Source organism: Gorilla gorilla, chromosome 3, assembly GCF_029281585.2.
Source record: "Gorilla gorilla gorilla isolate KB3781 chromosome 3, NHGRI_mGorGor1-v2.1_pri, whole genome shotgun sequence".
Lineage (NCBI taxonomy): Eukaryota > Metazoa > Chordata > Mammalia > Primates > Hominidae > Gorilla > Gorilla gorilla.
The window spans coordinates 128,949,434-128,971,955 of record NC_073227.2 but is presented as its reverse complement, the minus strand read 5'-3'; the positions used below and the strand labels follow the sequence as shown (position 1 = coordinate 128,971,955).

The 22,522-nt window shown below is 41.1% G+C and overlaps 1 protein-coding gene and 1 long non-coding RNA gene across 7 annotated transcripts in view; one reads left to right on the top strand and one right to left on the bottom strand.

Annotated features, from left to right (window-relative positions):
* Positions 1-22,522, top strand: part of LOC101143334 (uncharacterized) — an 80,204-nt gene that overhangs the window by 46,305 nt on the left and 11,377 nt on the right. For 5 of the 6 annotated variants that reach the window (XR_008679420.2, XR_010133453.1, XR_002005658.3 and 2 more), the window contains one exon: positions 17,119-21,778. Coding sequence is in view for 1 of the 6 variants with exons in the window: in XM_019025559.3 (XP_018881104.2) it covers positions 17,119-17,392 (274 nt within the window). In the remaining 5 variants the exon portion in view is untranslated. Of the gene's footprint in view, positions 1-17,118; positions 21,779-22,522 lie in introns of those variants that run through there. The other variant, XM_019025559.3, reaches the window with a different exon arrangement.
* LOC109026631 (uncharacterized) lies at positions 13,784-16,950 on the bottom strand. The gene is made up of 2 exons (XR_002005659.3): positions 16,865-16,950; positions 13,784-14,283 (listed from the first exon to the last, which is right to left on the bottom strand). It is a non-coding gene; the product is annotated as an uncharacterized lncRNA (long non-coding RNA).

Below are 22,522 nucleotides of genomic sequence, written 5' to 3'. Positions count from 1 at the left end.
CTCAAACATAGCTCTTCCTATACGTGTTATAGTGAATTACACCATTTAGCTATGTGCTTCCGGAGGTCAGGGACAGTAACATATTCATCTGTGTGTCCTCACGTCTTTATACAGAGTTGATGATCATAGAACATAATTGACAGTGTAGGAATCAATAGAGAGTTTCTGCTTTCCTTTCTGGAAACTGTGGTGTGGTGGGAAACCAAAGGATATAGGGGGTGGGTTTAGAAATATAGAATTACAGATGAGAAGGGCTCTCAGAGATCACATAATTCAACATTTTCATTTTACGGATGAAGAAAGTGAGGTCCAGAGAGTTTAATGACTTTTCAAGGTCAATTAGTTGGTGGCAGAGCCAGAATGGAGGTGACACTGGAACTAGCATTTACCAGAAGCTGCTATAGACTGGGCATTGTGCTTAACCTGTGCTGTCTGATTCATCCATTCTTCTGTCCTTTTTTTTTTTTTTTTCTTGAGACGGTGTCTTGCTCTGTCACCCAGGCTGGAGTGCAGTGGCGCCATCTCGGCTCACTGCAACCTCCACCTTCTGGGTTCAAGCGATTCTCCTGTCTCAGCCTCCCAAGTAGCTGGGATTACAGGCGCCCACCACCACACCTGGCTAATTTTTGTATTTTTAGTAGACATGGGCTTTCACCTTTTGGCCCAGGCTGGTCTCAAACTCCTTGACTTCAAGTGATCCGCCTGCCTCGGCCTCCCAAAGTACTGGGATTACAAGAGTGAGCCACCGCGCCCAGCCTCTTCTATTCTTTTTTACTGATATATCCATTTTCCATGTGTTTGGAAAAGGACTAACATTATTTATTTTGAAACTAAATCATTTGGAAAAAATATTAAAGTACATATTGTATTTAAATATTTGCTTCGTCCTTGTTTCTAGTATAGATCTAATATTTTGTCCAGGTGAGAAAAATAAAAGACAATCTGGCAGCTCTGTGTGGAGTGTATTTCCCATACAGGCAGCCTAAAGATGATTCTTGCTGAGAGTTGAGACAAAGATATTTTACCATAATTTTGCTCTGAGTTCTAACGTTGGCCAGATACAGATGCCTAAAAATGTGGCAAAAAAAGTTTAGGTCCCAGCTACTAGGGAGGCTGAGGCAGGAGAAACGACTGAACCTGGGAGGTGGAGGTTGCAGTGAACCGAGATCGCGCCACTGCACTCCAGCCTGGCGATAGAGCGAGACTCCGTCTCAACACACACACACACGCACACACACACACACACAATTTAGACACACGAACCCATGCTTTTGATGAAAGAGGAGTCAGATTTTCCCAAAGACTGAATTCATCGTGAATCTGTTTGAAGAAGAACCCACCTCATAGATTTCCTAGCTGTAGAAGGTGTTGGTATAATTTTACCGCAATTGAGTTTATTGTCAATAGAGGGCGCCAAAGGATGGAAAAGTAATTACTGATGACTGGTTTGTTTCTCCAACTCAATTCGCCAGTACATATTTTTTTGAAAATAAACCTTTGAAAAGTCATCTTTCCATCTTTTGTTTGTTTGTTTGTTTTGAGACGGAGTCTCCCTCTGTCACTCAGGTTGGAGTGCAGTGGCGTGATCTTGGCTCACCGAAACCTCCACCACCTGGGTGCAAGCGATTCTCCTGCCTCAGCTTCCCGAGTAGCTGGGATTACAGGCACCCGCCACCACACCCAGCTAATTTTTGTATTTTTAGTAGAGATGGGGTTTCACCATGTTGCCCAGGCTGGTCTTGAACTCCTGACCTCAAGTGATCTGCCCGCCTCAGCCATCCACAGTGTTGGGATTACAGGCGTGAGCTACTGTGCCTGGCCATCTTTCCATCTTGAAAAGGGAGAATCAGTACCTCTGTCCACATGTGTACTGTCATTTCAGCCCATCCAGGCAAAGCCAAGCTGAACAGAGCACAGCCTGAAGCTGGGCTTTTGTATATGGGTAGTCTCTGAAGTTGAGAAAAAGTCTACTCCTGCTTTTTTTTTTTTTTTTTTTTAAACCAGAAGATATGGTCCCTATTTCCCCAGATAGGACTCTGTCCAACAGCTTTACGTGCACCAGCCCTTTAATTGTTAGCAATTCACATTCCAATTCCTGCCATATGGCAGGCACATTGTTAGTTTCTGGGGAAACCAGGTACTAAAACAGAACCACCTGCATGCAGCCTACAGTATAGTGGGCAACAGAGACATTAACGAAACAGTCACACAGGCATACCATCAAAAATTATCTTGACAAAGTGGTGTTTGAGTTGAAATCTGAAAACTGAATAGGTGCTAAGTAGGCAAAGTAGGGAGGGTGGAGGAAAAATATTCCAGCCACAGAGAACAACAGGGTCCACACATCTGAGCCAGGAGGGAACATGGGCACTCCAGGAGTAGAAAGCCAGAGTGACTAGAGCCTGGGAAATGAGAGTGAGTGGCTGAGGCTGGACGGGGGGCAGAGTCATATCATACAGGGACTTAAGGCGGTGGCATGGAGTTTGGATTTTGTTGTCTGTGCCAGGCAAAGTTCTTGATAAGTGGTGATATGGATAGATTTATTTTTTAAAAAAGATTTCTCTAGCTATTTTGTGGAGAATGGATTAGAAGAGGGCATGATTATGAGGAGGCTACTGCCACAGTTCAGATGGGAGAGTGGCAGAATGTGGTGGCTTGGACCACCATGGTGATCATGAAAATGAAGAGACATGAATAAAGAGGGAGATAAAATTGGCTGAACTTTATTGTGGATCAAACATGGTGGTGAGGGAGGGGGTGGATGACCTCTAGGTTTCTGACTTGCAAAGTGCACATAGGTTAGAGTTTTCAAACTTGGAAAACACAGCTGGTGGTGTTTCGGAAGTGTTATCATTACTGATGTGAGGTGGAAATCAGGAACGTAAACACTCGACAGTAGCTCATTGGGCAACCCGAGTTCTGGCTGTTGGTCTTTGCATCAAATCTCTAAACTTCTGTCATTCAGTGGACATTTCAAGCAGAGCTAGGAATGAGCAACAGCATTGTAATGTGATATTTAAATATGTAGCCTATACCAGCATGTACATATGTATATACATAGACAAATTCTGGAATATAATTAAACCATTAACTGTCATGTTTGAGAAGTGAGAGGGAGTTCCAATTTGAAGTCCAGATGTTACTGTGTTGTTTGAAAAAATTTAAAGTAAGGCTTAATTGGTCTTCTAATTAGCAAAACTCATAAAATCACTGTCATTTCCAATAAAAAGCTTTTCAGTTGAGAAATTCGAAGCCCTTGTGGAGCCCCAATAATCTCTCACCTCCATTAAATTTCTCTACAGGAATTTAGAGAGTCTTTCTATTTTGGGACCTTCTAGCCCCAGACAGCATAGATTTTTCTCACTGCAGCTCATTAGAGATGCTCAGAAAATCAACTTGAGGACAAGCTACAGAAGCCCTCCCGGTACCCTTTGATCTTTTGAGTAGCAAGTGTGTCATTTGTAGCATGATGGTCCAGTTCTTATGTGAGGCTAAAACAGAGCCACTCCAAGATGCTTCTGAGACTCCCTGAATTCCTACTAACTACTAGCCTTTCTCCCAATTGATGTATCAGTTCTGCCATCTCCCCCGGGACATCATTTCCACTTGCTTGGTAAATAATTAGCCCGGCTGCCTTTGGCTATAGCAAGGATTATAAATATTTTAAACACTGCAAGTGATTGAAACTATTTCTATTTGATTTTGTCTATTCCTCCGATGCTTTGGGTAAAAACTTAACTCTAAGTAGGAAACATCTTTGGGAAGAACAATGTTCTAGGTATGAGAGGATGAGGTGTTGTATAGGCTGCTAAGGTCATCGGGCATTCAGAAACATGCTATAAGCCAGTAGTTTGAACCTGTCCAGTTTTAGCTCATACTAATCAATCTTTCTCACATGAGAGAGATAAAAGACCCCATGTCCTAAGAACACTTCTATGCTTATAGGATTTTTAAAAAAATAGACCCTATTTTTTTTTTTTTTGAGACAGAGTCTTGGTCTGTTGCCCAGGCTGTAGTGCAGTGGCGCGATCTCGGCTCACTGCAACCTGTGCCTCCTGGGTTGAAGCGATTCTCCTGCCTCAGCCTCCCAAGTAGCAGCCTCTCCTGCACCACCATGCCCGGCTAAGTTTTTATATTTTTAGTAGAGACAGGGTTTCATCATGTTGGCCAGGCTGGTCTCAAACTCCTGACCTTGTGCCCACCTCGGCCTCCCAAAGTGCTGGGATTGCAGGTGTGAGCCACCACACCCAGCCATAGACCCTAGTTTTTAGAGCAGTTTTAGGTTCACAGCAAAACAGAATGGAAAGTTCTTACATGCCCTCTGCCCCCACACATGCATAGCTTCCCCCAACATCCTGCACTATAGAAGTACATTTGTTACCATCAGTGAACCTACATTGACATATCGGTATCACCCAAAGTTCATAATTTCCATTAACTTTCGCTCTTGGTGTTGTACATTCTATGGGTTTTGAAATGTATAACGACATGCATCCATCATTGTAGTATCACACAGAATCGTTTTATTGTCTTAAAAATTCTCCATGCTCCTCCTATTCATCTCTCTCCCTCTACCCACTGAAAACCACTGTTATTTTTACTGTCTTCATAGTTTTGCCTTTTCCAGAATGTCATATAGTTGGAATCCTTATAGAAATTTAAAAATAATTCCTCTTACAGTAAGTTATAAAACATAAAAGTTCCCATTTATATAATCAATTCTAATCTTTACAGTGAATTCTTTGTGATTACTACGGAAACCCGATGTCTTAACTAAACCATGTCTGTATCTTACTAGAGGCTCATGGACAACCTGGTGAGAGCCACTGACCCATGCAAGGCAGGCAGGGAAGTTGGGGCGGAGAAGATACTGGTATGTTGGATAGGGGATCTATCCAGAGATCTGCAGAGTATTTGTTCTCAGCTCTTTCAATGTGACTTGTGATGGAAATAGTAACATGTGCCTATTGATCCAAAAAGTAACATACTACAATGGTGTACAAAGTAAATACTGTCCATGCTTTTATGCCCCAGAAATGACCTCTGTTAACAGTTAATGTATATCCTTCTGTACTACAGGTGGGTTCATACTACACTTATTATTTTGCAACATGCTGATTTTATGGAAGAGTGTATCATGGTCTGCTTTCCATGTCAATTCCTGAAAATCTCATCTTTTTTAAAGATATATAAAAATTTATTTAATCCTCTATGGAGGTAACTTGGATTATTTTCAAATATTTGCTGTGAAACACCAGCAATAAAGATTCTCATGCCTCTTTGCACATTTGATTATTTCCTTAAGATAAATTCCTAGAAGTGAAATTTTTGGATCAAAAGATAAGCATGTTTAAAAGTTTTTTTTATTTGTTGTGTTTAATATTTTTATACATGTTGCCAAATTATACTCTTACCAAAGGCATATGGGAATACACTTTTCTACATCCAAGTCAAGAGAAAGATTAGTCTTTCATCTTTGCCAATTTGTTAGGTAAAAAAAGGTTTTAGTTTTAACTTTTTTATTCAGATATTAATGATGTTTAATTTTTATTTCAGTGCTGCGTTATATAAGTATACTTAGATTGTTGTGAGCTATGTATTTGTGATATGCATACTTTATTGGGATAAGTATTATATATTGGCCTTTGCACAGGGGTGGGGGGGATTTCTTTCTTTTTTGAGACAGGTTTTCACTATGCCACTTAGGCTGGAGGGCAGTGGTATGATCCTAGCTCACTGCAGCCTCAACCTCCCAGGCTCAAGCAATCCTCCCACCTCAGCCTCCTGAGTAGCTGGGACCACAGGCATGTACCACCATGCCTGGTTAGTTTTTAAATTTTTAGTGGAAAAAGACTCGCCCTATGTTACCCAGGCTGGTTCTGAACTCCTGGGCTCAAGAAATCTTCCTGCTTCAGCCTCCCAAAGTGCTGGGATTACAGGTGTGAGCCACTGCACCCAGCTAAGGTTTCTTGCATATCTGTTAGGCTGCTTAGGGTTGCAAATAACAGAAAAGCCCAAATCAAATATGTATAGATATATCTGTATTCTCTCATATAGCATGATTTCTCTAACTAGGGTGTACAGGGTTGATGAATTCTGCAGATCAGTACATCCTGTCATTCTCAGTGCTTTGGCTTAGCTCCACTCATGCATGCCAGATGGCTGCAGTAACTCCATGTCTCACGTGGAAATGCTGCAATATCCAGTGGGAGGAGAGAGACCATTTCTTTCTACCTATCTTTATCCCGTATCTGAGGAAAAGTTTTTCTCAGATACTTCCCTCCTCTTCCTAAGGCTTGCTCTCACATCTAATTGGCCAAAATTCTATCAGGTGTCCATACTTCCACTAGTCAATGGCAAGAGGAATGAGAACACCATGACTGATCCAAACGGATCAAGATTCTCCCTCTGCGGCTGCAGCAAGGCCCACCTTCCCTGCAGTCCGTGGCTGGGGGGAGGAAATCAGCAGTGTTTGCTGGAGATGGAGTATGTATAGGAAAGCAATGGGAGAGCAGATGGGAGAGGCAGAGGGGAGAGGATTGGGACAGACCTGGGTTGCCAGTTCAGATAGATTTGAAGGGAGATAGCACAGACTGAGAGAGCTGTTAGTAAGCCACTTTATGGTCTACAGAAGATAGTGAAACTCAGTATTCATCGAGGCCCCTCTCAGTGTCAGATAATGTGCTTGGTGCTTGTGGATACAGTGAGGATGAAAGCAGACTTTATTGACATTACAACCAGCATCTTAACTCAATGACATTAGGACTCCATTGCATTGAGAGGCATAAAAATGATATTAATAGCAGCTAATAGGCTGGGCGCAGTGGCTCACGTCTGTAATCTTAGCATTTTGGGAGGCTGAGGCCGGTGGATCACGAGGTCAGGAGTTCAAGACCAACCTGGCCAACATGGTGAAACCCCGTCTCTTCTAAAAATACAAAAATTAGCTGGGCATGGTGGTGCATGCCTGTAATCCCAGCTACCTGGGAGGCTGAGGTAGGAGAATTGCTTGAACCTGGGAGGCGGAGGTTGCAGTGAGCCGAGATCCTGCCAATGCACTCCAACCTGGGCAACAGAGCAAGACTCCGTCTCGGGAAAAAAAATGTCTAATAGTTACTGAGAGTTTCCTACAGCTGGGTATTGTTTTAAGTACTTTAATGAATTAACTCATTTGGTGCTCACAGTAACTTTAGGAACTAGGCATTATCACTCCTATTTTAAAGGACAGACTGAATCAGAGAGGTGAAGTATAATCAATTACCCTAGGTCAAAGGGCCAATAAATAGGGGAGACAGGAATTGAGCCCAGGCAGTGGGACTTTTGAATTCATGTTCCTAAGTGATCTACTGTGTTGCCCAGGAAACCTACACATCAGCAGCTAGAATGTTAGTAATATGAACGGTGGACTCAGTACAAAACGGTGGAAGCAGTACAAATATAAAAGGGGGTAGCTGTGATTATATTCCTATCTGACAATTACTGAGTGCTTACCATCTGACAGCAATTGTGTTAAATGCTATTTATGTATAATCTAACTTAATTCTCACAAGTCTGTAAAATAAGTACCCTATTCCACCTGTGAGGAAACTGTGGCTTAGAGATGTTAAGTCATTTACCAAAGGTCAAAATTGTATTTGAATCTGGGTCTTTAAGACTCCAAAGCCTATGGAATTGGTTAATTCCACTATATTAGCATGAAAGTTATTTTCCAAACAGAAGACAAGGAATTCTGAAAAAGAGCACTAAAGGACATAAAGGTGTCCTTATGTTCCTTTTTTATTGAAGAACTTCAGGAAAAATTTTAAATGTTCTATTGCACTCTGGCTGGTCTGAGCTGCCCTTCACATCAGCCATGGTACACTGATCAGACATGATATATTTTTTTTTTGAGATGAAGTCTCACTCTGTTGCCCAGTCTAGAGTGCAGTGTTATAATCTCGGCTCACTGCAACCTCTGCTTCCTGGATTCAAGTGATTCTAGTGCCTCAGCCTCCCGAGTAGCTAGGATTACAGGCGCCCACCACCACACTTGGCTAATTTTTGTATTTTTAGTAGAGATGGGGTTTCACCATGTTGGCCAGGCTGGTCTCTAACTCCTGACCTCAGGTGATCTGCCTGCCTCAGCCTCCCAAAGTATTGGGATTACAGGCATGAGCCACTGCATCCGGCCAGATACGATACTTTACGATAGCTCAAATTATTTTTTCCCAAGAAGCTAAACCCAGAATTCAGAAACCCTTTTCCAAACATTTTTCCATTAAAAAAGTTTTGTATGTTAACATTTTATCATGCATTTATAGTCTTTCTGCAATACATTTGTGTATATAATAGGCATCTTGTATTTACTAATTTTTTTAGATGAATGCAAATCAATTTTAATTTGTATAACCAACCAGCCATTCCATTGCTGACTATTCTTACAAACCAAAAGCTCCACCTCACCCCACCCCCATTCAACTGTGGTCTCCTTGTGGAGGGAGGCTTGCTGTCCTGCCTAGTTAGGGAGCACAATTACCTCGAGCAAGCCTGTCCAACCCATAGCCCATGGCCCACATGTGGCCCAGGATGGCTTCGAATGCCACCCAACAGAAATTTGTAAACTTTCTTAAAACATCAAGAGTTTTTTAATTTTAATTTTTATTTTTTTTAAGCTCACCAGCTATCAGTAGTATTAGTGTGTTTTATGTGTGGCCCAAGACAATCTTCTTCTTCCAGTGTGGCCTAGGGAAGCTAAAAGATTGGCTACCCATGACCTAGACAGTTTTTTTCTTTTCTTTTTCGGTTTCCAGGGAGATTCCCTCAAGCCCTCGTCTAGATGTTAATGTGGCACGTGTGGCATTGGAGTCTTAGCTTTTCAAGTCTTCTTTTCTTTACTAGAATGACTGGGTGGAGCAAAGGAAATTCTTACAAGGTATTATGGTTTCTCTTCTAAGCTGAGTTGAATCCAGACATCATCAGTGACCAAAGTCACTGCCATCTGTCAATTGTGGGAGCCCCAAACAAGTGGTCTTCCTCTGCTCCCAGTGAACAGGTAACTTGCATCTCAAAAACCAACACATCCCATCTGGAACTTATTGGCAGACTCAAAAGAGAATCCAAAAATGAAATCAGTCACAGAGATAGAACACACTGCTTTTTCTTGGAGCTGGTGTCTCCTAGGTTCAGGCTTGTGGCATATGGGTTGAACAATTCAATAAAGTTTTCCAATGGTATAGGCCAACTGAACATACTTTTCTAAAGCACAATATTCTTCCAAAAATGGAAAGAAAAAATAAAGCCCAAACCAAACACACCCAAATCAGCTCACTTCTTTGGTGTGCCATGTAAAACATTAATAAAATTGCCTGCTGTGAAGATATTTGAATTTAAATTGTTGTCAGGTCTAAGTAGGGTTAGCTGCTTGAGAGATAATCAGCATTCTAACAAAGTACAAACACTATATACAAAGCACTAACACTATAATTAGTAAACACAGGTGGAACAACTTCTTGCTTCCTCTTCCTTAGATATATAGAGATTACCCGGGGAATAAGAATGACAGGATGGAAAAAAAATAGAAAACATGTAAGGAAATAACTTTATAAATAGTCAGAATACAGCATAGTTTTGCATCAGAATGACAAAAATAAATGCACATCTCTTTAAATATTATTTTATTTTGCAATATTTTATATACACGTAAGTATACGGGTATATAAAGTTTTAATAATCACTTGTTAGGCTTTACATAGCATTGCCTCTCATATGCACTTCAAATAACAATATACAATTCATTTCAAATATAAACCATGAGTTCCATTATAATAATATTAAAGAAAGAGTGAACAATTTAGGTGGGTCAGGGACATGGGAAGACTATATTTGAAGAGTAGTCTGATGTATTCCTGGGGAGGTTGAACAGGTAGAGATTTTAGAGGGAATATTTGTCCTCCACTCAACCGGGGCCTTATATACATACATTTTTCTCTGGAGCTTTGAGCATCAAATGAAAGGAATGTAAGTAGGAGAAAATTCATGAGCTCTGACATCAGACAGCCCTGGATTTAACTCCCGGCTCTGCTACTTACTAGCTGTATGAGTTTAGGCAAGTTACTTAAACTCGTTCAACTTCAGTTTCCTCATCTATAAAATGAGAGTTGTTAACACCTTCCTGGAAAGCTATTGTCAGGATCAAATAAGATAATGGTATTAAAGCACATAGGGCATAAGGAATGCTTCACCATTGGGCGCGGTGGCTTACGCCTGTAATCCCAGCACTTTGGGAGGCCGAGGTGGGTGGATCACTTGAGGTCAGGAGTTTGAGATCAGCCTGGCTAACATGGTGAAACCCTATCTCTACTAAAAATACAAAAAAAAAAACAAACCAGCTAGGCGAGATGGCACACACCTGTAATTCCAATTACTTGGGAGGCTGAGGCAGGAGAATCACTTGAACCCGGGAGGCGGAGGTTTCAGTGAGCTGAGATCATGCCATTGCACTCCAGCCTGGGCTACAGAGTGACACTTCATCTCAAAACACACAAACAAACAAACAAACAAACAAACAAACAACAAAAAGGAATGCTTCACCAATGCTGTTTCTTTCCTCTCGCTTGTCTGTAGGTGTAGGAATCGGTGTCATTCAGGTTACCAAACAGGTTTCTCAGTCAGAGACAAGACAGCTTTAACAGACTGGAATCCAATCTTTTCTATCTTGCTCTCTTTTTCCTCTCTTTTCTCTTCCTTTTTATTTTTCATTGTAATAATAGTATGATTACATGGCCCTAGTGGAAGATCTGATTCACTTTCAATGTTCCTTTTCCCTAACCCAAGAGTAAAACCTACAGTATTCACTTCTGGTAAAGAAACATTTTCTTAATTGTGTTTTTTTTTTTTTTTTTTTTTTTTTGAGACAGAGTTTTGCTCTGTCGCCCAGGCTGGAGTGCAGTGGTGTGATCTTGGCTCACTGCAACCTCTGCCTCCCGAGTTCAAGCGATTCTCCTGCCTCAGCCTCCCGAGTAGCTGGGATTGCAGGCACCCACCACCACGCCCAGCTAATTTTTGTATTTTCAGTAGAGACAGGGTTTCACCATCTTGGCCAGGCTGGTCTGGAACTCCTGACCTCGTGATCCACTCACCTTGGCCTCCCAAAGTGCGGGGATTACAGGCGTGAGCCACCACGTCCGGCCATTTTCTTAATTGTTAAGGGAAATTTATAATTCAGCCACACAAAGCTTAATTTTTCTTTTTTTAATTATTATTATTTTATTATACTTTAAGTTCTAGGGTACATGTGCAGAACGTGCAGGTTTGTTACATATGTATACATGTGCCATGTTGGTGTGCTGCACCCATTAACTCATCATTTACATTAGGTATATCTCCTAATGCTATCCCTCCCGCCTCCCCCCACCCCACAACAGGCCCTGGTGTGTGATGTTCCCCTTCCTGTGTCCACAAAGCTTAATTTTTCTACCTCAGTGAGAGCATATGAAGGATAAAAGAACACTAAGGATGCTTGCTTTGAGGTTACTTAGGGTCAGTTAGATATTGTGCTTTTCTGTTTCTAAGTCTATATCCTTATCTATCCCAAAGTGATTGAGATTCATATAACAATTCTGTTGGTGTGGATTGGGATAATTCACTTCTACCTCATTGCTTCAATGTTGTGCCATTATGGGCTCCTGAGTGTACATGAGTTTGTCAATGTCTGGATGAGTCTACTTGTTTTATACCTTTTATAGTGCCAGCTACACATTGGGGCATCCAGGAAGCAGTCGGTAAATTCTGAATGAGCAAATGATGAATGAATACTTTTAGAACAGTATTTCTTCAGTTTTTGAAACTTATGCTTTTTTTTTTTTTTTTTTTTTTTTTTTTTTTTTTTTTTGAGAGAGAGTCTTGCTCTGAGGCCCAGGGTGGAATGCAGTGGCATGATCTTGGCTCACTGCAACCTTTGCTTCCCAGGTTCAAGCAATTCTCCTGCCTCAGCCTCCCCAGTAGCTGGGATTACAGGCATGCACCACCATGCCCACCTAACTTTTGTATTTTTAGTAGAAATGGGATTTCAGGCCGGGTGAGGTGGCTCACGCCTTTAATCCTAGCACTTTGGGAGGCCAAGGTGGGCAGATTGGCTGAGCTCAGGAGTTCAAGACCAGCCTGGACAACATGGGAAAACTTTGTCTCTACCAAAAATGCAAAAATTAGCCTATTGTGGTGGCACACACCTGTAATCCCAGCTACTGGGGAGGCTGAGGCAGGAGGATCGCTTGAACTCAGGAGGCAGAGGTCACGGTGAGCCGAGATCATGCCACTGCACTCCAGCCTGGGCAACAGAGCAAGACTCTGTCTCCAAAACAATAAATAAATAAAATAAAATGAAAAAAGAAACAGGGTTTCACCATGTTGGCCAGGCTGGTCTCAAACGCCTGACCTCAAGTGATCCGCCTGCCTCAGCCTCCCAAAATGCTGGGATTCCAGGCATGAGCCACCACGCCTGGCTGAAAATTATGCTATCTTTTGATCAACAGCTCCCACCCCCCAAATGTGATACTCTTCTACAGGGTCCCCTTCCAATGATGATGAATTGTATTCTCCACCAGTTAAAACTTTCTAGTCTCTCCCACCCTAATTACACACTAAAAAAATACTACTGGACATGCTGTCTCCCACCCAAGGTTCTGCTATTTACCCCATTTCCAAGAGTATCTGCACCATTTTAGATCAGAGGCCCCAGAAAGGCAGGGACATTCCTATTTAAACATCTGCCATGCATAGACATATTAGGTACCAAATAAGTGCTTTTGATAATGACACAAAGTGACAGCTTTGGGAAAGCTGTAGTGTCCTACCATCACCGATTACATTCAGTCATTCAAAACTGGATTTAAATCCAGACCTCCCAAGTAGAGTCCCCATAGCCTAGTCTGAGATGGAATGCATGGCATTCTTCAACCTCTCTTCCCTAAGTATCTGTCCAGATTATGCCCTTTCATGTGTTTTTGAAGTAAAAAAGAAAATCATATCCTCTCCTAAAACTTTTCCTGACTCAGGCATTTAATATTATTAATGAAGACTAATGGCTGCAGTTTAATTATTTTAATGTTTCCAGCTCAAACTATAGAAGTCTAGGAACCAAATGTTTGGCCCATCGTAGCTAAAAGCCTGCCTATACTTTTCATGTGCATGACTATAAAATGAAAAACAAGGAAAGTGGCTTGTAATTGTATAGCAACCAAACACATGGTTTTTCCCTTTCCTTTGGGATGAAAATGCCTTCCTGTAGAAACTAAGGTTATGCCCCTACTTCTGAAGCCCAAGGAGGGACACTTTGATGTGAAAGAGGATCCTGGCCAAGTAACGGATGCAGAAGCCAGTGTGGGAATAGGAGGAGCCTCCAGAAACAGGAAAAGGCATTGTCCCAGGGAGGGGTTATTTCATCCCACTCTGTCGTCATTCGGGCTGTCTGGTTTATTTCCTCCCCCAGGTTGGTGTGAGTTGGAAGGACAGTCCTTTGTTAATGAGGTCAAGAACAAGACTGACCATTTTGTGAGGTGGTTAGGGCTGAACTTTCAGATTTCAGATTTTATAAGAAGTGACCGAGAAAAAAATTAATCTGGGCTTCATCTAAGCAACACCAAGGCAACTGGTTAGGAAGTGAGAAGTCCAGTCAATTGGTGTGGCTAAGCAACATCAAACACCTTGGTTTTTCTAAGGAAATATTTCAACATGCCAACAATTTAGGCTTTATGCAGATATAAGACTGAAATCCTGCCTGCAGCCAGGTTCCCTCAATAAAACTTGCTAAAATAAAAAAGATTTTATTTTAAGAGTTTCATATCACAAATGAATAGCTGCTGGTCAAAGCACTGATAAACACAAAGCAATGTATAGAGCTGGGAAAATCCCTGGGCTTGTTTTCTGGGACAGCATTAGCAATGCCCCCATGTGGGTTCCATCTTTCTTGGGGGCTTTCTCAGCACACACTTGTGTGTGCCCTGCAGCTCCTTGTGGGAATACTGATGCACGGGTCCTGGCAGAATCTTCAGCCAAACCTCTGTCAGCTGGGAGCAGCAGTATGGGAAAGAGTGGCCAAAGCTGGTTCCATCTGGCACAGGCCCGAGGCCTCTGGCCACATTATTTTCATTGTACTTAGCACTGAATGCTTCATAGTGCTTGAGAAGGCTTTGTCTTTATTAGTTTTCACAACAGTCCATGTTGTAGGATATCATTAATATTAGATTTCCCATTTTAGAGTTCAAGAAGCTGCTGATCAGAAGGCTTAAGGGACTTGTCCATCATCACCTGGAAAATGAGTATTTGACCCAGGATTAGACTGCATAAATATGGGTCTCTAATGGCTCTAATACTGCAGAGTCCATATAGAGTCTCTAATGGCTCTAACGGCTGCATAGTCCACATAGAGCATTGGGTCTCTAATGGGTGCATAGTCCACATAGAGCATTGCCATTTTCTCTGAGAACCTAAGGGAATACTTTTCTCATCTCGTAGGAACCCCTCTCTTCCCAGGGCCCAGGGAAGCCCCTCCCAGTCTTATCTCAGGACATGAACTTGGTCTGAACTGCTGGAGGCACTCTCTTAACCGAGGCTGGGCTCAGCTCAGCTCTCATTCTGTGTCACACAAAAAGACCCACGAGGGTTTGAGATGAGCTGGGTTGTTTTTTCTTTTTTTCTAATCTGCAATACTAGGACATAAAAACATAACCTTGGGGAGCATAAACTGAATAAGCCAAAGCTAATCTTTTAAAGCAATTCAATTTGATATGGCAAAATATGAGTCATCTTCCATGTGCAAGACCCAAGGATGAATGAAAACAGTCCAACACTCCAGGAGTTCACACCCTTCTGAGGCAGACAAATGCACACACACTCATTTGCACTACAGGGTTCACTGCATAATTGTTACACAAGAAGTAGAAACTACATGTTAAGTGGGTCCAGAAGAGGAAGGAGACTCCGATTCTGACCAGGGATGTCTGGAAGCTTTCTCTGAGGAGATGGGAGGGGCCCTTGACAAGTCAGACTTGCAAAAGCTGAAACAGAGGTCCTGAGTAGCGTGATTTGCCCAAGCTCAGAATGCATTTCTTCATCCATCATACCAAATAGCTTCAGAATCATTATCTGAATGTTACGAGGGAGATATGGTGTATTGTAAAATTGAGATGATTTTTATTCTCAGCTCTATTTTGCTAAAAAAAAATTCCAAGAATAAGGCAGTGGCAGAAGTGACCCATTTTTCTCATTTTGCATAAATTTGATTTAAATTCTCACTATTGGGGACTTTAATAATAATAAGATTTATCCAGAGCCTTGCATCAGTATTAAAGAAGGACGTTCATTCAGAGGAAAATTTTCAAAAAGATCAACCATGCATTGAAATCCATTTATGTTTTCTATGTTTCTAACTGGCGTTCCTTGAAATATTTGCTAATTGCTAAATTATTTTAGCCAAGATTAAATCCCCTGGTTTTTCTACTTATTTGAGTTAGTATCAAGTGAATAGATAAGACGAAATCTATTTCCTCCACGGAAGTAGATTAAGAGGTTATAAACATAGGATTAGACTTAACTATAGTATTAAGCAGGAGAAACTGGTCATAATGTATGACAATGAGTTTTTTTCCATGTTCAAAAATAGTGTACTTGTCAAAGCACCGGGGCATTACACTGAGAGATGCTGCATAAATACTTTCTATTATTATCTCCCCTTTAAAAGTAATTTTCTGAGAAATGTCTAATACAAAAAATTTGTTCTGCTTAGACAGATATGTGTTCTTTGTTTTAAGGTATCTACTTGTTTGGAAATTTCTGCTTAAAACCAGTACCTTGAGGCTGGGTATGGTGGCTCATACCTGTAATCCCAGCACTTTGGGAGGCTGAGGCGGGCAGATCACTTGAGGTCAGGCGTTCGAGACCAGTCTGGCCAACATGGTGAAACCCTCATCTCTACTAAAAATACAAAAAAATTAGCTGGACATGGTGATGTGCACCTGTGGTCCCAGCTACTCGGGAGGCTGAGGCAGGAGAATTGCTTGAACCCAGAAGGCAGAGGTTGCAGTGAGCCAAGATTGCACCACTGCACTCCAGCTTGGGCAACAGAGTGAGATTCAAAAAAAAAAAAAATCCAAAAAACAAAAACACCAGTACTTTGAGATAAGATATTGGGTACATGTGAATCTGACAGAGAGACTATATATTCAATTTTGTCCAAAAATCTTAAGTCACCTGATTATACACAGTATTGTGTACAGTGTTCTTCAGCTGAGAGCTGTACAACCATAAGGTTAATGAATTCAGGCCGAGCTCCGTGGCTCATGCCTATAATCCCACCACTTTTTGGGAGGCCGAGGCGGGAGGATCACTTGAGCCTAGGAGTTCAAGACCAGCCTGGGCAACATAGTAGGACCCTGTCTCAAAAAAATTAAAATAAATAAATAAAATTAATGAATTCAGTCATTTGATTAATCATTATTGAATACATATGATGCACCAGGCATTGTACTACATGCTAGTGCTTGCTTTAAAGAAGCCTACAGTTTTATAGAGTAGACAAACAAACAGTAAACATACAAACAACACTCACTGAATATGATGAAAACTCTATTTTCTTGAATAGAAATGGCACAGGTTATAAAATGCACCATTTAAAAAAATCACTTAGAAAAACTGTGGCCAATTAAACTATGACACAGTATTGATTATAAGATTCATTCCAACTTCAGATATGTTAAAATACGAAAAAAAAGTATATATCAGAATCAGCGAAATGCAGTACTCTCAAGGAAAAACAGGGCTGCGTTATACTATCACAGGGAGATCTTTAAATAGGGATGGCCTCCACGCTGAGATACATTTTAGCTCGTACCTGAAGAATAAGAAGTTGGTCCCACTTCAGCCCAAGAGGAACGTTCCAGGCAGCAGGAAGAGCCTCAGGTCACAGAGGCATGTTTGAGGCACCTAAATTATATTTCACAGGTTTGGTAGCAGTTATCTTGGGGCTTCTTCCAAACCACCACTGTTTTTAATATAGAATTCTAAACCATTGAGGCATCTCCCTTTCCACATGGTCCTCTGCAGCTGTTGTAGCTTTCCTGCTGTTGTTGTGTGTTCTGCTTTCAGGCTGCTCACTGGCCCATCTCCTCTCATGACTGCTGCTCTGGGAACCACCTCTCTGCTCTCCATCGCTACCACTCTAGCCTGTGGCCTGCTCCTGGTTGAAGAAGCCATCAATCAAAATGAATACCACTCTGGAAATCTTGGGTGGCCTGACCTGATATTTTCGCATAGTGGCCACAGATATTTTAGGCCCCCAAGAGGTAGTCTTACTCTTTCAATTTTACTGGCTCCACTGTTTGAGGAACTTGGAGCAATTTCCCCAGGGACTGGTCTGGAGGTACTGTTGAATAACACCACGGTGTTTTTCTTCCTCCCCACTAAGGGCCCGTTGATGTCTCAAGACCAGACATAAAACTTTTGGTGCTCAAGTCACTCAGAATGAGAGTCCTGCTTTCCCTCAGCACTCTTGCCCTTTGAGGGTGGGGCCAAATGTTTTCTTCCTTTATTACTGAGGACTTTTGATCCTGGTTTTTGTTATTTGTCATTCCCAGGGGGAATTTTGTACCCTGTGTCTTGGTAAAGTGTAAGACCACTGTGGATTTTGGGGTTAAGTCTCATTTCCCTATCCCTCCCTTCAAGAGAAGAAAGAAAGAGAGAATACCCAAACCCTGCATCATCTCTCACTCGCCTGTCCAGAGCCTATGGAACAGCCATTGGGGCAGCTGTCACAAGCTGTTCACACAGCTTTTCTGATATACTGACAGTCTCATGAGGAAGTGCATATAACTCCCTGCAATGGTTTGAATGTGTCCTCCAAAGTTTATGTGTTGGAAACTTAATACTCAATACAACAGTGTTGACAGGTGGGACCTTTAAGAGGTGATTAGATCACAAGGGCTCTGTCCTTATGAATGGATTAAGGTTATTGAGAGAGTGGGATGGTTATGCAAGCAAGTTTAGCCTCCTTCCTATGTGCTCTCTCTCTCTTTCTCTCTGAAAAAGAATGGGAGTTATTAGATGCTCTTTTTCAAAAAGAACCCTGGCTCCTTATACTATCTCTACAATTTCTTTACATCCTATTCTAACTCTTCACATTCCATTCCTCCTTAATCTTACTTAACCTTACTATAGTTTTCATTTTCACCAAGATTTATAGTGACTCCAGCTAGTCAAAAACGATGGTTAACATTCTTTATGATTTCATCTTACTGACCAATTGGCATGTGGTTAACCACTCTTCCACTCTTAAAACACCCTTGGCTTCCCTGAGACCATGTTCTTTGGATTTTTTCCCATACCATTGGCTTTTGTTTCACTCCTTTGGGTTTTCTTTCTTTGCTCAACTCCTAAATTTTTGAGTACTCTATAGGCTTGATTTTGGTTTCTCTGTTTGTTTTCTGTCTTTATCCTCATTCTAGGCAATCTGATAACCACCAGAATTATGACAATTTCCAAATGTATTTCACTAGCCCCACTAAGGTCCAAACTTACATATCCAACCTCCTCCTTAATATGAAATTTGATAGCTAATAATCATTTGAAACCAGAATTCTTGATTCCTCTCTCAAATCTGTTCTTGTCTTTATCATTTCAGTAAATGACATATCTACTTAGTTGTTCAAGCTAAAAACCTAGAAGTCATTCTTGATTCCTTCCTTTCTGTCACCCCTGTGTCCATCCATCAGCAAATCTAGTCAGCTCACCCTCCAAAATCAATCTCAAATCTGATTATCTCTTTTATTCTCTATCTTTACTCTCTTAGTCCAAATAATTGGCTGCAGTAACTATCTAACTGGTCTCCATGCTTCTGTGTTTGCCCTCTTACAACCCATCCTCTACATAGCATTCAGGGTGATTTTTTAAGGAAAATGTAACTCAGCGCATGTCTATTCTCTATCATTTAAATTAAACAAAATTCGACTTCTTCACTTTGTGTGATTTGGTCTCATCACACAAGCTTTATCCATTTGAGATTTTGTTAATTTGTTATCAGGTGCAAAGATAGATCCTTTTATTCTTTAAAGGCAGATATACCTTTTCAAATACATCCTTTTACTTTCAACTAAACCCCAATTTTGCTGGCAAAAGAACACTGCTTTTCCTTTTTAGGAACTGGTTGTGGGCCGGTTTAAGGTACTGATAGGATGACCAGACATGCAGTGGAGAACCCCAGTGTCATTGCACAAATGCCAGCCTACCCCATGTTCGTGGCTGAGCCTAGTTAAAACTGTAGGAGAATTAAAGTTTTCTTCAGTGCACCAGCCATTTTTGGGGGGGTAATTATTGGGGGAAATGCTGTATCACTATCACCTGCCTCTCCTGCACTTATTTTGCAAAGTTTGTAGTGCTTTCTTCTAGGCCTCCATAAAAATTTGTTCTCATAATTTCTATGTGTGAAATGTGAACCCAAAAGTATCTGAGACAGGTCTTGATCAATTTAGAAAGTTTATTTTGCCAAGGCTAAGGACACACCTGAGACACAGCCTCAGGAGGTCCTGACAACATGTGCCCAAGGTGGCAGGGTACAGCTTGCTTTTATACATTTTAGGGAGACATAATAATACATCAATCCATAGATGTAAGATTTACAGCGGTTCAATCAAAAAAGGCAGGACAACTTGAAGTGGGGACTTCCAGGTCATAGGTAGATTTAAAAATTTTCTGATTGCCAATTGATTGAAAGAGTTTTTATCAGTAGAAAACAAAGTCTGGGTTGTGATAAGTGGTTGTGCAGTCCAAGGTTTTATCGTGCAGTTGAAGCCTCCAGGTAGCAAGTTTCAAAGAGAATACATTGCAAATGTTTCTTATCAGACTTAGGGTTTGTGTTGATGTTAAATGCTGGTCAGCTTTTCCTGAATTCCAAAAGGGAGGAGGGTATAATGAGGCATGTCCAATCTGCCATTCCCATCATGGCCTGAACCAGTCTTTCAGGTTATCTTAGGAGTGCCCTGGCCAAGAGGAGGGAGTCCATTCAGATGATTGGGGGGGTCATAGAATTTTATTTTTGGTTTACAGAAATAATCTGTAAAAATGTATTAAAAATAACAAAGCAAACATTTTGCATTTGTTTTTAAAAGATAGTCATGCCTTGTGGCATGTAATACTTGTAATCCCAACACTTAGGGAGGACAGGAGTTCAAGACCAGCCCGGGCAACATAATGAGATCTCATCTCCAAAAATAACACAAATAAAAAAAAAATTAGCCAGGCATAGCAGCATGCGCCTGTGATCCCACCTCCTCAGGAGGCTGAGGTGGGAAGATCTCTTGAGCCTAGGAGTTTAAGGTTACAGTGAGCTATGATGGCACCACTGCACTCCAGCCTGGATGACAGACAAGAAATAAAGAACAAAAGAAAGAAAGGATGAACAAAAGAAAGAAGTGGGGAAGGAAGGAAGGAAAGAAAGGAAGGGAAGGAAATAGTTCATTTGACAAAGACTCCCTTATTCAGCAAATGTAGTCAGGCTCCTCTGAGCCCTCCTTTGACTAGACTTTATCTTTGGCCCAATCTTTGGCTTGCCAAGTCTAGTTTTAGCTTTGGATACTGCTTAGCCAGTTTATAGAGAATCCCACCACCTTTGATATCTAATCAAGCTCTCCTCCCTACCCTTGATGTCTAATCAAGTTCTTCTCCCCCAGTGTTGTTGATACCTAACCAAGTCCCTCTTTAGTATGTTTCTATCCAATGACTCCCTCATCATGCCCCTTGAATATATATTCCCACTTATCCCTGTTGTATTTATTTATTGATTGATTTTTGAGGTAGGGTCTCACTCTTGTCACTTAGGTTGTTATCCCTGTTGTATTTAGAATTGAGTTCAATCTCTCTCCTCTATTGCAATAGTCTTGAGTAAAGTCTTCCTTGCCATTTTTAACAAGTGTCTAGTGCAAAATTTCTCTTCAATGTGTTGATTCTATGCACCTCTTTTTCATTTTTAAATTATCATTAATTCTCCCCCAATCCCCCACAGTATAAATCTTCTCTTCTCACTATGTTCTGACACATTAATTATTTAAGCAAGGTTATTATTATTTTAAAAATCATAGACATCTATCTATTCCTTGATCTCTGTTCTTAGAGCTGCTTCACAGTTGTAATCCTGATATCTCTTTCACATTGCATTTTGGGGATTCTTTTTGCCTTTCTCTTATGTAGGATTCCCCTATTTAGTTCCGCTGTCTTCTTCTTTTTAATTTTTTTAAACAAATTTTTGGGGTACATGTGAAATTTTGTTACATGTATGTAATGCACAGTGATCAAGTCGGGGTATTTAGGATGTCCATCACCTGAGTACAACACATTTTTTGTTAACTATAGTCACCCTACTCTGCTATCAAATATTGCATTTATCTCTTCTATCGAACTGCATGTTTGTACTCTTTAACCTATTTCTTTTCATTCTTTCTCCTTCCCCCAGTCACCTTTCCCAATCTCCATTATCTCTTTCCACTCTACCTCTAGGTGATCAAATTTTTTAGCTTCCACATGTAAGTACATACATACAATATTTATCTTTTTATGCCTGGCTTACTTCACTTAATATAATGATCATTCATGTTGCTGCAAATGACATGATTTCATTCTTTTTTTATGGCCAAATGGTATTCCACTGTGTATATTTACCACGTTTTCTTTACCTATTCATCCATTGATGGGTATTTAAGTTTGTTTCATATATTTGCTATTGTGAATAGTGCTGCAATAAAAATGCAAATGCTTTGTATCCCTTTGATCTATTGGTTTCTTTTGGATAGATACTTGGTAGTGGGGCTGCTGGATTGAATTCTGTTTTTAGTTTTTTGAGAAATCTCCATACTGTTTTTCATAGTGGCTGCACCAGTTTGCATTCCCAGCAACAGAGTATACAACTTCCTTTTTCTCCACTTCCTCACCAACATCCATTTTTTTTGTCTTTTTAATAATAGCCATTCTGACTGGGGTGAGATGATGTCTCATTGTGGTTTTGATTTGCATTTCTCTGATGGATTAGTGATGTTGAGCATTTGAGCATTTTTTCATATACCTGTTGGCCATTTGTAGGTTGTCTTTTGAGAAATATCTATTCATGTGCTTTCCTCCACTTTTTTTTTTTGAGACTGAGTCTCGCTCTGTCACCAGGCTGGAGTGCAGTGGCGAGATCTTGGCTCACGGCAACCTCCGCCTCTCGGGTTCAAGCAGTTATCCTGCCTCAGCCTCCCGAGTAGTTGGGACTACAGGTGCACCACCACACCCAGCTAGGTTTTGTATTTTTAGTAGATGGGGTTTCAGCATGTTGGCCAGGATGGTCTCTATCTCTTGACCTCGTGATCTGCCTGCCTTGGCCTCCCAAAGTGCTGCGATTACAGGCATGAGCCACTGCGCCCAGCCTCTCCCACTTTTTAATGGAATTATTTGTTGCCTTTTATTCCTGTTGAGTTGTTTGAGTTCCTTGTATATTCTGGATATTAGTCCCCTGTCGGATGAAGTT